Source organism: Anarhichas minor, unplaced genomic scaffold (genome assembly GCF_050575085.1).
Source record: "Anarhichas minor isolate MPS153535 unplaced genomic scaffold, ASM5057508v1 ptg000043l, whole genome shotgun sequence".
In the NCBI taxonomy this organism is placed as follows: domain Eukaryota; kingdom Metazoa; phylum Chordata; class Actinopteri; order Perciformes; family Anarhichadidae; genus Anarhichas; species Anarhichas minor.
Window position 1 is genome coordinate 7,991,646 of NW_027466489.1, and position 12,631 is coordinate 8,004,276.

The 12,631-nt window shown below is 41.1% G+C and overlaps 1 protein-coding gene across 1 annotated transcript in view; it reads right to left on the minus strand.

The window, feature by feature from the left end:
• Positions 1 to 3: 3 nt before the first annotated feature.
• Positions 4 to 12,631, minus strand: part of necab3 (N-terminal EF-hand calcium binding protein 3) — a 34,546-nt gene continuing 21,918 nt past the window's right edge. Inside the window, exons 7-13 of the mRNA XM_076110809.1 lie at positions 11,343 to 11,464; positions 9,696 to 9,775; positions 7,446 to 7,499; positions 5,089 to 5,201; positions 3,629 to 3,706; positions 2,770 to 2,861; positions 4 to 135 (exon numbers count right to left, since the gene is read on the minus strand). Coding sequence (XP_075966924.1) covers positions 107 to 135; positions 2,770 to 2,861; positions 3,629 to 3,706; positions 5,089 to 5,201; positions 7,446 to 7,499; positions 9,696 to 9,775; positions 11,343 to 11,464 — 568 coding nt within the window. The 3' untranslated portion in view covers positions 4 to 106. The remainder of the gene's footprint in view (positions 136 to 2,769; positions 2,862 to 3,628; positions 3,707 to 5,088; positions 5,202 to 7,445; positions 7,500 to 9,695; positions 9,776 to 11,342; positions 11,465 to 12,631) is intronic.

Below are 12,631 nucleotides of genomic sequence, written 5' to 3' on the forward strand. Positions count from 1 at the left end.
AATTCTCGTGTGTGTACGTGTGTGTTTATGTGTGTGGGTGATGGGCGAGAGTGTCTTTGTCCGTGTGATAGTGTAGGCAGTAGATGTGACATTCTGGATTCAGTTGCTAGTTGTTAGTCATAATCCACCAGGAAGCTGAGGGAACACACACACAGAGTTGGGTCACCACACACCAATATAACTCAGGGAGGGACACGTCAGGGTACATTTAGAAACCATCGTTGATCTAGTTTACGCTTGAGTAAGCTCTCATTTTTCACATATTTTCAGCTGACCACTTCCATCAGCAAAATAACAATTGCGTAAATGATTTACATAATTTGGAGATGGCGCCAATTAAAACAATTACTTGCTGGGAATTCTCAGCTTTATAGATAGAGGACAGGGTCATTGTGTGCACATTTGTTCTGCTGTTTTCAAACTGTTTACACCTTATTAAATGTGATGTCCAACAAACACAGGCCGGATACAAAGCAAATGATTTTACACTATGTTTAACGTGATGTGTTTTTCCGTCAAAGAGATGCACGTATTCAAAGAAAGTAACCGTGTGCAAAACTCCTCCTGGAAAAAAGACGAGAAAGGAGTGTGACTGTTGCTGACACAGACAATAATAGCCTCTGCTAGGAGCAGCCGAGTGTTGTGTTTTATTTATTTTTTCTATTATTGATTCCAGAGTCGACTCCTTCCTGCGCTTCTGACGTGCGCCTCGTAAACTGCTTTCCCTCTTTCTCCCAATCAGCGCATTGTGTACTCGCTTGTATCCCCAGCAGCCAAACTCACAGTAACCTACTAATGATATCCGTCTTTGAGAAAAAACAGGCAAAGTCACTCAAAGCAAACACATATGGTGTTCTATAAGAACCAGCTTCGCAGCTATTTTATTGGAAATGCTGCACAGCATGCAAGCCCTCTCCACAGTAAAGTGCAATTTAATATAATGTATAATATTTTATAACGTATTGACTTTTCCCCCAGAGAATTAAGAAGACAAACCCTCAATTAATACTACGAAACAAGTAAATATGATTATTTTTGTGTCACATTTTCAAGTTTATCTTTGTGTTCATGATTTCAGTTCAGTCTAATTCAATCAAATATTGACAATATATATTTAAAACTGTAATTAGTTTTCATTCTGGAAATCTATTTCAGGTTTCTTTTGGATCTATCTCACTCACACACACACACACACACACACACACACACACACACACACACACACACACACACACACACACACACACACACACACACACACACACACACACACACACACACACACACACACACACACACACACACACACACACACACACACACACACACACACACACACACACACACTTCTCTTAAATAAAGTGCTGAACTTCTGAGTCCCTGTTCGGGTTGTTTTTCCTCTGTTTTAAAAGTGACTCCTGTCTAATTCCTGTGTTTACGCCACAACTGTTTATTTATGTCTGACACAGTCAGCATGCATATGTGCGAGTCACAGATGTGGAAGTAAACAACCACATACAGTAACCTAGCAACGAGCGCAGCCCGTGCAGCCGACACAGCTAAATAACCCTCTGCAATGGAAGCAAAGAGGCAGAAATAATAATGAATCCTATTGCTTTCTGAAGCGTATTTTGAGGCCCGCAACAAATGACTCAAATGTCAAGAGGAGAGTCGTGATTGCGGCCTGGACTGGGGTGGCAGTGACTAGTGCTACTCTGCCACGTGTTGAGCCTGCTGAGGAGTTGACGACGTTGTGACGAGAAAATAAGAAATGTGCGTCGGATGGAAATAGCAATGCCAAGTATAAGTCTGCCTTCTGGAAAACATTTTCCACATGCAAATGTGTCCCGAAAGAACGCAATCAAATATTTGTTATTCTGTGTTTTTGTGCCCTGTTTACACCTTTACAACACACAAATATGGGATCTCTGCCATGTGAGCAAAACATAAGAACCGGCTCACTTTAAACAGGCAGCGCGAACATAGCCCAGGGTGTTTGGAGAGAATATCCCCACTTGGATATTTTATTTATTCAGAAACATTCAATATTTTCACAGTAAATCCCCGATTTGAAAACATTTATACCTTAAACCAAATTCTGAAAGTGATTTATTGTCAGGAGGCCCAGAAGTTCTGGACGCACCCCCGGTTTCCACAGATGGGAGATTTTAGTACATCATATCATAACACATCCAGGCCTAATGTACTAATGCAACAGCTGAATGTGACACACGGAGCGATTACCACATTCACTAATCTTGGCCAATATGAAAAAGGTTGTTAGGCAAAACACGATCTACACCTGTGTCCCAATTCCATATTACATACTGTGGACGTTGTGACTAAGCAGTGTGTTCTCACTTGAAAAGTGACAAAAACCCACTCATTAAAGTTTTGAATTTAGTATGCATAAAAAAACGCTTCAATTTCGACCGTCGATATACGCAATTGTCCAAAGTTTGTACGATATCTAACGAAAAGTAAGAGCATTCAGACACAAGCCACTGGGTGTTCAACCAATCAGCCATTTTTTGCAGCATGGCCTAAGACGACCAAAGATAGACTGAGAGCAAGTTACTTGGCAAGTTCAAGTTAAAGTAAATGTCACATCTACTCTATGCCACAACCAGATCTCACTGTTTCTACTGGAGGTTTCTCCAAATCCTACATGTGTTGATCTCACTCTAAGCAGGGTTTGCAGAACTGGTTTTAATGTTCATTTAATAACATTAAAACTATTAAATGTTCATTAATAAAATATATACATACCTGGCAGCAACATGGTAGAAACTAGTTCTGCATCCTCCAACATGTCAATGGCGCAGCGCTGGAAATCTTTACTGCTGTTGGACTGCAGGTAGCTGTGGAGAAGACAACGAAGGAGCAAAATAGGTGTAAAAAGAGATGAGTTGAGCATCTATTTTACTCTAAATGGAACCATAATTTACTAAATGAACATCATGCTGTTTTGAAGACGACTTGAAACTAGTGATTGAGACCATGAACTCATGTTAAGGTGTTAAATCAAGTGAAAAGTAGGGTCATTTTCTCATAGACTTCTATACAATCAGGCTTGAAACTGCAACCAGAGAAGCAAGTTTAAAGCACTTCCACATTGGCTTCACTTTTCAGACCGGGAGGTCGCCCTCTGGTTGCAATCTACAACCACAACACTAGATGCCACTAAATCCTACACACTGGACCTTTAATTAGTTCATCAAAATTGTAAATGTTCATAACTTGTAATTGTAAACCTTAATTGTTTTTTTAAAATCAATTCTGTGCAGATTCATTTATCCACAGATATGTGTATAGATGCTATTTAAAACCATTTAAGATACATCCATGTGTGTGTGTGTGAGAACTGAGAGATGGGCCATCTGCTCATCTTCCCTGGTGGAGAACATTTCCATCAAAAAGTTAAGATTGCCAAACTGTCTGCCAATATCTGACACAACAACACGCACAGACACACACACACACACACACACACACACACACACACACACACACACACACACACACACACACACACACACACACACACACACACACACACACACACACACACACACACACACACACACACACACACACACACACACACACACACACACACACAACTGACCTCATCCAGGAGATGCGGTCTTGCCAGAACTCATACATTATGTAACACAACTTTCCCGGGAGCTTCTGAACGGACACACTGACAGCAGGATGGAGAAGAAGAAGAGGAGGATATAGTACTTGTACAGGTTCTTGTATTTCCCTTTTATGCAACTTTATACTTCTCCTCCACTTCATCTCAGAGGCAAATATTGTACTTTTTACTCCACCACAATTGTCTGACACCTTTTCGTTACTTTTCAGAATACATTTTTTCACCCCCTTCCTGTCAAGTAAAAACCATGTCTGCAAGGATGTAGTGCTCCTTTATACGTTGAGAAAATTCTCCTGAGTTAAATAAACTATTTTAAAACCATCTTGGATCAGCTGGATGCATCGTCACAAAGCTGAAGGCTGTTTTCTGAGCTCATGAAAAGTTGACTTTTAAGCGATACGTTGTCTCGCAGGACAGGGACGTTACAAACATGATGGTGATCTTATGGAATGTGATGCATTGCTGTTGCTTAAACCACCCAACAGCATGAAGTAGTTAAGATTAGAACGACCTTAAACATCTACATCAGTAAAATACAACACAGCAGTTGTATTGATCCAAAAACATGATACTAATCAAGTACATTTTGCTGATAATACTTAACTAAGCTGTAAAATGAGAAAGTTTGTCCTGGTCGCCATTTTGAAAACAGCTAAACCAAAACCAAGAAAAACCCACTGACCGGAGAAAACATTCTCATTCCACAGCTAAACAGAACACTAAAATATCTTTCTGAAAACCGTTGAGGCGAAAATGAGGCAATACAGTCACAGAATATTGATTAATTGATCTGCTCAGAGCTTCACAAGCTGTGATTGACAGCTGCGTTAGAGACTCCTCGGCTCTGATTGGTTGTTTCTCTTCGAGTGCGGTGGAATCTTGCAGATGCCATTGGGAGCACTAAAAGGAGGCAGAGGAACTGGATTTGTTCACAGATTATCTGTCTCATGTACTACTGTCATGATATAGGGACAGTTTGAGTAAATATGATAAAAAGTTATTTTCATTATAGATACCAATTGTAGCTTTAATTAAGGAAAGAATCGGAGTACTTATTCCACCACTGGTTACAACTAGGCTAAGCTAGAGCAAAGCTTGTTACAAGATAACAAACAGCATTAAAAGATTAGCCTCCATATTTGTGAAAATGTAAGATTTAAGATTTCATTTTCAATCAAGCTGCTCACAGTTTGGGGTCACATAAGAGCTGCTATAATATATATAAGCTATAAGGATGATGGATGATAATATGCTGTTGGGAACTTTTCATTAACAGTACAGTTTCCATCCTTTCCACTGAGTTTACGTATTAGTTTTTGGCACAGTCGACACTTCAAAACCCTGATTCAACATGGCCTCAATTTTCCTCAGCAGCAGAGCCTGACACAGATATATTACTTTGTCGGAAAAACAAGCAAAACACTCACTGCAGGTTGTCAGAGTGGGCTGCGGTGGCATCGATGTAGCTCTTCAGAACTTTCCGGAAGTTGTCCAGATCTTCATCGGTCACCGACATCTGCCTCTGAACCAACAGGATGTTCTGTTAGCAAGACAAGAGACAGAGACGGGGATATGAAGAGATGACCCATTGGCTGCTCAGAAGAAGAACATACTGCTCTATGTGTGTGTGTGTGTGTGTGTGTGTGTGTGTGTGTGTGTGTGTGTGTGTGTTTTCCGTCAAAATTAAATGTGATCTGACAGTCAGTGTCGCAAATAGTTTTTTTTCCTACAGTTGTTCCTTGAAGTTCACTGGTGAAGTGGTGACAGCACACTCAACGTATCAACTAACGCAAACACCTGCCGTCCACCAATCCAGACGGAGGAAAAGAAAAGACACTTTGAAATATGTTACTTTATCGATTGATGTACCCAGCTAACGAGCAACATCCTCACAGCGGGCCACGATTCCGCGTCCTCCTCTGGGAAATTGGGCTTGAACTAAAGTCCCCGATGCACAACGTCAACCTGCTGTCCTCTTTTACTTTCTCAACAATTCAATGCAGGAGTGAGTCACCACTGAAGCCAGTATAAAGGGAAACGTATAAGCTGTGTTTCCACAAAGGTCTTCATCACAAAAATATATTTTTGGCTGTATCTGCTAAGTTTAGTGTTGAGGTACCAATCGTTGAAATCTCTTCAGAATGTTGTCACCACTCCAATACAACGGAGGAGGGTGGAATTTCATTAGTGACGCTAATGGCATTTAAAATGACATTAATGAACGGCATTACCCACAGACCTATCTTTAAAGAGATGTCATTGAACTTCTTTGAAAATAGTACCTACAAAAAGCGCAGTTTGCCAGTGGTCAGAGGAGCAAACAAGATTACATTCGGCTCAATTGTATTGCAGTGGCAGAAACTTTACAAGTACATCCTTCAAAACCTCAGCACATAAAAAAACCGACTCCGATAAAGGTGAGTGACAACATATGTGGTTTTGTAATCCAAGTAAAAAAATCTACCATTGGATCTTGTGGATTTTACTGTGCATGGGAATACACAGTGAAAAGGACAGGGGTTTATGGATGGATCCAGTGTGTATTTTGCCCTTATTCAAATATTGTTTGCTTTTTTCTGGGTTTCATTTTGGAAGGCTTATTCTAAAATCCTATAAGAAACAGAGAAGCACAAACATTGCTCTTTCCATCATTTTCCTTTTGTCAAGTACTGAAACTTGTGAAAACAGACTTCACTTTGCTATGGCTGTTATAAATACTTTGACATAAGTGTCACCATAGTTCCCCCTAACAATACAGTTTACTGGCACTCTCACCTGTCTAACTTCTTTTGTCCGTGTGTGAACATGTCAAAGACACTCGGACACAAATTCAGAACAATAATCATTTACCCTCTCTTTGTCTCAAGGTGAGCTTTGTCAAAAAGTGGCCCTTGCTTGCTTCATGTGGAACACCATTTCATCTTGAGGCTCGTCATATATTGATTTTCATAGCTGGAATGAGCTAGAATGTGTGCAAATGTGACAGCTATCTGCTGTTATGGTGTCATTTGGTTTGAGAAGGAAACAGGTGTGCTGCTTGACATTTAGAATGGGGACAGTGAACAAACTGAATGAGCAAAATCCAGTTTCTAGAGAGTGTAATTTCTGAGTGCGGCTGAAAAGGAGTTTTAAGCTATATACTGTGAGCTATTTGGAATATACTGTAACTACTGGAGGTGTACACAGTCAGAAAGAGCAAAAAGTGGAGCAACAGAGGGTGTTAAAATATGTAGTTTAAGGGGAATTATGCAATGAAAAAGAATTAATAAAATAAAACAGTTTCAGTGTATTCTACTTATTTTGCACAGTGATTCACAATCATTGTAATCAAGCCACTGTTCATTCTGCTAAAGAGAGCATTGTTCTATATCATAACACAGAGAGATACGTGTCACATTTTAACATTACAATGCAAAGGCCTCACTGTGTTTGATTGCTCTAAAATGCTGTCGGTAAAATTTAGTTTGAATAATGTTTTTTTTTCTTCAGTGAGTGTGTGTGTGGCTGTATAACCCTAATTATCCTGTAAAATGTCAAAATAAGAATAAATTCTGTGTAATTAGCAACCTTTTCACACGCTTTAATAATACCCTGCATGGGGCAGCCTACGGTCTAATCCTCGCACTTAAGCAATCATTTACTTTTTACAAATTCTACTTTAATGACGAAAAGCTTCATGCTCAATAAATACTACCTGCCATAAAATAAAATGTGTAGTCATTGCTTTTTTTTTTTTACTTCGGCCAGTAATCCAGGTAAAATTATTTTATCAGTGCTGACTTACAGACTTGTAGGTGCTGGCCAGTGTGTCCTCTTTCAGTGGCTCCAACCTGGGACCCTGAAACAAGAAGGTAACAAATATGAGAAGAACTTCTTGTCTCTGTTAAACATCTGAGGTATGGGCATCGTTTTCTTTCTATATCACAGTTCACATTTTCGGATTGAATCAGTATTCTTTTGAAAGTCATGACAAAAGCAATTTGGTAAACACCAGAATTTTCCTTTATACATATTTCACTTAACTTGCATTGGACATGATTTGGCATTTGTGTGTGTGTGTGTGTGTTTTACACAGAGAACATAACCTTTGAGGCTGAAAACGTATTCTGAAGCATTTGAGAGAGCAGAGGAAGGGAGAAAAGTGGACAGAAGGTGTGTGTGATGCTGCTGGCGTTGAAGTGTGGGGATGGATATTGCACTCAGAACATGCTGCAGGTTATGAATTGCTTTCGATATTGCACTCTGAGTCCCTCTGGGTTGGTGGAACGGAGGGCTAGAGAGAGAAAATTGCTTTGAGAGCGACTGAAAGGAGAGGAAGAGTGAACATCAAAAGATGGGAATAACTAGGAGTTAATAAAGAAAACGACTGGCAGAGAGAGAACGAGATGGAGCAGAAGATGTGGCAGGAGTGTGAAGAGGTTTTGAGACAAGCAAGAATGGATGGGTCACAGGATACAGAATGAGAAATGGGAGGTAGAGAGGTGACTGTGCTTGACAGATACGCAGATCTGCTGAACTCTTTGAAAAAGCGCCATTTTTACATGCTTCCACTGCACCCTTCGCTCTTTTTGATCATCACAAACATACAAAGACATGCTCTGAATTACGCTGCCAGTGTGAAGTTGAATAAAAATGAACATTATTTGACATAGGTCGCGGCTACAAGCGGCCGAAATGAGCTTCCTCCGTAGGGTGGCCGGGCTCAGCCTTAGAGATAGGGTAAGGAGCTCGGTCATCAGGAGGGAGCTTGGAGTCGAGCCGCTACTCCTTCGCGTCGAAAGGAGTCAGCTGAGGTGGTTCGGGCATCTAATTAGGATGCCTCCTGGACGCCTCCCACTGGAGGTTTTCCAGGCACGTCCAACTGGGAAGAGACCCCGGGGAAGACCCAGAACACGCTGGAGGGATTACATCTCCCAGCTGGCCTGGGAACGCCTCGGGATCCCCCAGAATGAGCTGGAACATGTTGCCGGTGAGAGGTAAGTCTGGGTCAGCCTGCTTGGCCTGTTGCCACCGCGACCCGACCCCGGATAAGCAGAGGAAAATGGATGGATTGATGGATTATTTGACATAATAGACAGTAAAGACCTAAACAACTGAAAACATAGTAGGTCTGTTAAAGCAGGCTTGTCGTTTTCCACATCACGGCTGAAACCATTCAAGCACTAAGCTGACACCTTGTCCCGGACATTAGAATGAAAACAGAACACGAAGCATTCAAGTGAAATCCACGTGTCCTAAGTAATCTTGTAGTTTTGCAGGCAGGTTTACAGGTAGCGATGTGCACAACCTGCAGCGCTGTGTGTGTAGCCCAATGTACTTCTCATTGTTCTAAACATATTAATAAGTCTGTATCCCAAAATGGTTGAAATGCATTTGGCGTTACTGTTTTGCATATTCTCTCCAAAATTTGTCACATGTTTTTCTGTTATTTCCTATTAAATTGATTCCATGACCTGTTCAGCAAACTTAATAATGTTAATGTTGATGGCTGCTACACACTGTATTTGTATTCATGGGACATTTATGCCTTAGAGCTATGGGGGAACAGAGGGTCAAAATATTTAAGCTTTGTGCTCATATTTGCAAAACCTTTCAGATTAAATCTGTATTCTGCTTTAAATAGAAAGCTTCCTAACTGGAGACATTACAAACTGGCAGGGGATATGCACGGCCCAGGACAGGAGGGCTATATAGCGGGTGATGAAAACTGCCCAGAACATCATTGGTACCCATCTACTGAGCATCAGTGATATTGGTGACAAGAGGTGCCTGCAAAGAGCCCAAAGGACATAAAAAGACAATACCCACCCCGGCCAAAGCCGGTTCACCCTGCAACATTTCTGAGCAGCTTCTTTCCTCAGGCTGCGAGACTCCTAAATGTATTCTCCACCATCCACCATATGATGTAGGTTTTTTTTTGTGTGGTTTTCTTATGTAGGGACTACAAACTAAATGTCGTTGCGCAACCGTGTTGTACAATGACAATAAATTAACCTTTTGACCTTATATATACACAGAAGGAACCGCTTCATACCTGGCACTCCAGTTTATCCAGCAGTTGCTGCAGCCTGTTGATTTGAGAGCACCAGTTCTCTCCATCTTCCACGCACACACCTGCAGACACCACAACACGTAATCATCAGAATGTCCGACAACAATTAAAACTGTCTCAGTTCCATTCTGCATATTACAACTGACTGGATTTGAGTAGTAGTACATAAAACAGTAGGCTTTTTACTATTGATATATACTTTGGACTAAGAAGACAGCGCTGAGAGTTTCCTTTCTGTGTTTATCATTTGATTAATGTCAAAAGACCCCATTCAATCTTGTCAAAACAGATGGCTTCCATCAGCTCAAGGACAAAACATGCGTGTGAAAATGCCTTCGTGTACAAATAAATTCCCATTTAGAAATAAAATCGTTTGAAGGATTCAGGGGAAACAATTATTGTGAAAGAAACTAAAATCATTCACCTATATGACAATTGCACATATAAAACATGTACAATTGCTGACTTGTTATCATGTATAGAAAAATACATCCAACTCCTGATACAGTTTAGTGAAAATTACTTTTAAAGTGTTTTTACGGTGAGGGCTTACTCCTTTTCCCTGTGGGCTCAATATCTGATGTTCAGTCCCTCAATACTAGTGAAGAAGAAAATAAATGAGGCTCAACATGAAATATTTGTCTCTAGAAAATGTCAATATGATCTTAGTAAGGGAAAAGAGCCCTCAGAGAGAGCTTACAGACGCGTCTAATTATGCCCAATACTTGTTATGACAGTGATGTATATGAATAAGTACATTTCATTGTTGATGTGCTTTGGTGAGAATGTCATCATGGTGTTTGAAATGTCGATTTATAGAATGGTGTCATTTGTCCAAGCAGGCAGAAATTGACACAATAAAGTTGCAGCGAAACCCCGTCACACGGTGGAAATCACGCCCACCAGAGGGAAAAACAATCGCCTCCACAATATGCAACCAAGGACCGAAAAGTCCGAAGTATGTGTCAGTTTACGAGTATAAATGTTTACGGTAAATCATACGGAACTACATTTTATATTTTAGTTGTTTATCATGTGTTCCATGATAAACACGAAACGGCGTTGCAAATGTTTGGTGAGTGCAGCTGGTTAAGTCAGCATCGATGTGGACTCACTGTTGGCGGGTTATAACCCAGCAAGGGCATTGTCTCTCCCGGAATGATTGAGACTACGAACATGGGTTCTCGTCTGCACAAGAGAGATGCTCACAAGGTAAGAAAATGGTGACCGGTCGGTGGGTTATTTATTTTTTGACAGCAAGGTTTCTTTTGTTTGCTTTTACGGATTTGGTGTTCACAAAGTTGCATCATCATGCGATGAAATAGGGTGCGTCCCCTGGACACGTCTATGGTGAGTTCACTGCCTCCTTTGGGATTTTAATACAACGCTGCACATGTACCTATAGCAACATCACTGATACTCCTCACTCGTTTTTAAAAAGTACGTCTTTGGTAGGAACCTGGGGTTGAGAGACTCAAACAGATTAGGGAAATGAGTGAGTATTGACAATGCATCAATTAATCTGCCAAGTGTAGTAATATGTAAGGGGCTAAGTTAGCTTTTGGTTTTATGGGATTTGTTAAGGATAGTTAAAATGATGAAAAATGTTTTAATATAATATGATAGTACCTGTGGTCAGGATGCTAGAGCGGGGATCTGATGGGGACATGCACAGGTTATTATGGATCCTGCGACCACACCGCCTGCCATTCTTCTGTACTGCTGTCAACTCCGGTGCCTTTACCTCTCTTCTGCAATGACAGCGGCGGAAACCCAGGGAGACAAACATCAGAGAGAAAGACAGCAGCTGTCAGAGGGCTGTGTAGTAAAAAATAAAATAAAACAGAAATTGAAGATAGGGCGGACAGAGGTAGCCACACAAGGGACTAAAGAAGAGGAAACTAAGTAGGAAAGAGAGGAGATAGGGAGAGAGGGTGCAAGAGAAAAGCAGAGAGAGGTAAGGAAGGACGTATTAATAATTGATTCAAATCAGATACGGATATAGGTTAATGTCTGAGAGAGAGAGCGCGGTCAATGGTGCAGAGACACAAGAACCAGAGACGAAGTGTCCAGAATAGAGGTGAAAACATTTAGAGGCCAGATACACACCACTGCTTATTAACCCACAGGCTAGGTGTTAAGGAGGATGAGCCCTTGCACTTACCCATTCGAATATTCAAACACATACACAGTCTTGTTTTCATTAATTTTGGGGGCATTACATTGACTTACATGTATTTCCTGGAGATTTATAGCTTTAACCACTACCTAGCCTAATCCTAATCCTTACCCTAACCTTAAACCAAGTCTTCTCCCTAAAATATTATGATTAATGTTATGGGTTCATGCAATTGTCCCCATTTTGTCCAAAAAAAAGCGAGTCCCCACAATGTGACTATGTAATCAGATGAATGTCCCCACAAGACAGGTAAAACCATCCTACACACACACACAGCTCTGTCATACATGGAAGGTGTTTGCTGCCTGTAAATGCAGTGTCAAGGGCAGTTATGAGTGTGACCCTTGAGACACACTCACACCGTGTGTGTGTGTGTGTGTGTGTGTCTCTGTGTGTGTATTTCACTCGTGTGTGTCTCAATGTCTCGAAATGCCCTCACACATTTGTTTTTTCATGTTAGTGTGTGCCTCTCTGTGTGTGTGTGTATGTGCGTGTGTGTGTGCGCAGCGTCATGCTGACGGCGCAGAGGGAGCGCATTGCCAGGAGGTTTTCATGCTGAGAACAGCCTGGAGCCCAAAGGCCACTGCAACAGCCCTATACATCCACTGCAGGGAAGCAGAGGGGAGAGAAATAAGCTGTTTGTTGCCAACTGAATATGTCTCTAATTCAGCCCCTGTCGGCCTGCCACACTCCCCCTTTCTCTTTCCAATATCCATACCTGTTTATGCAATCTTAAAAG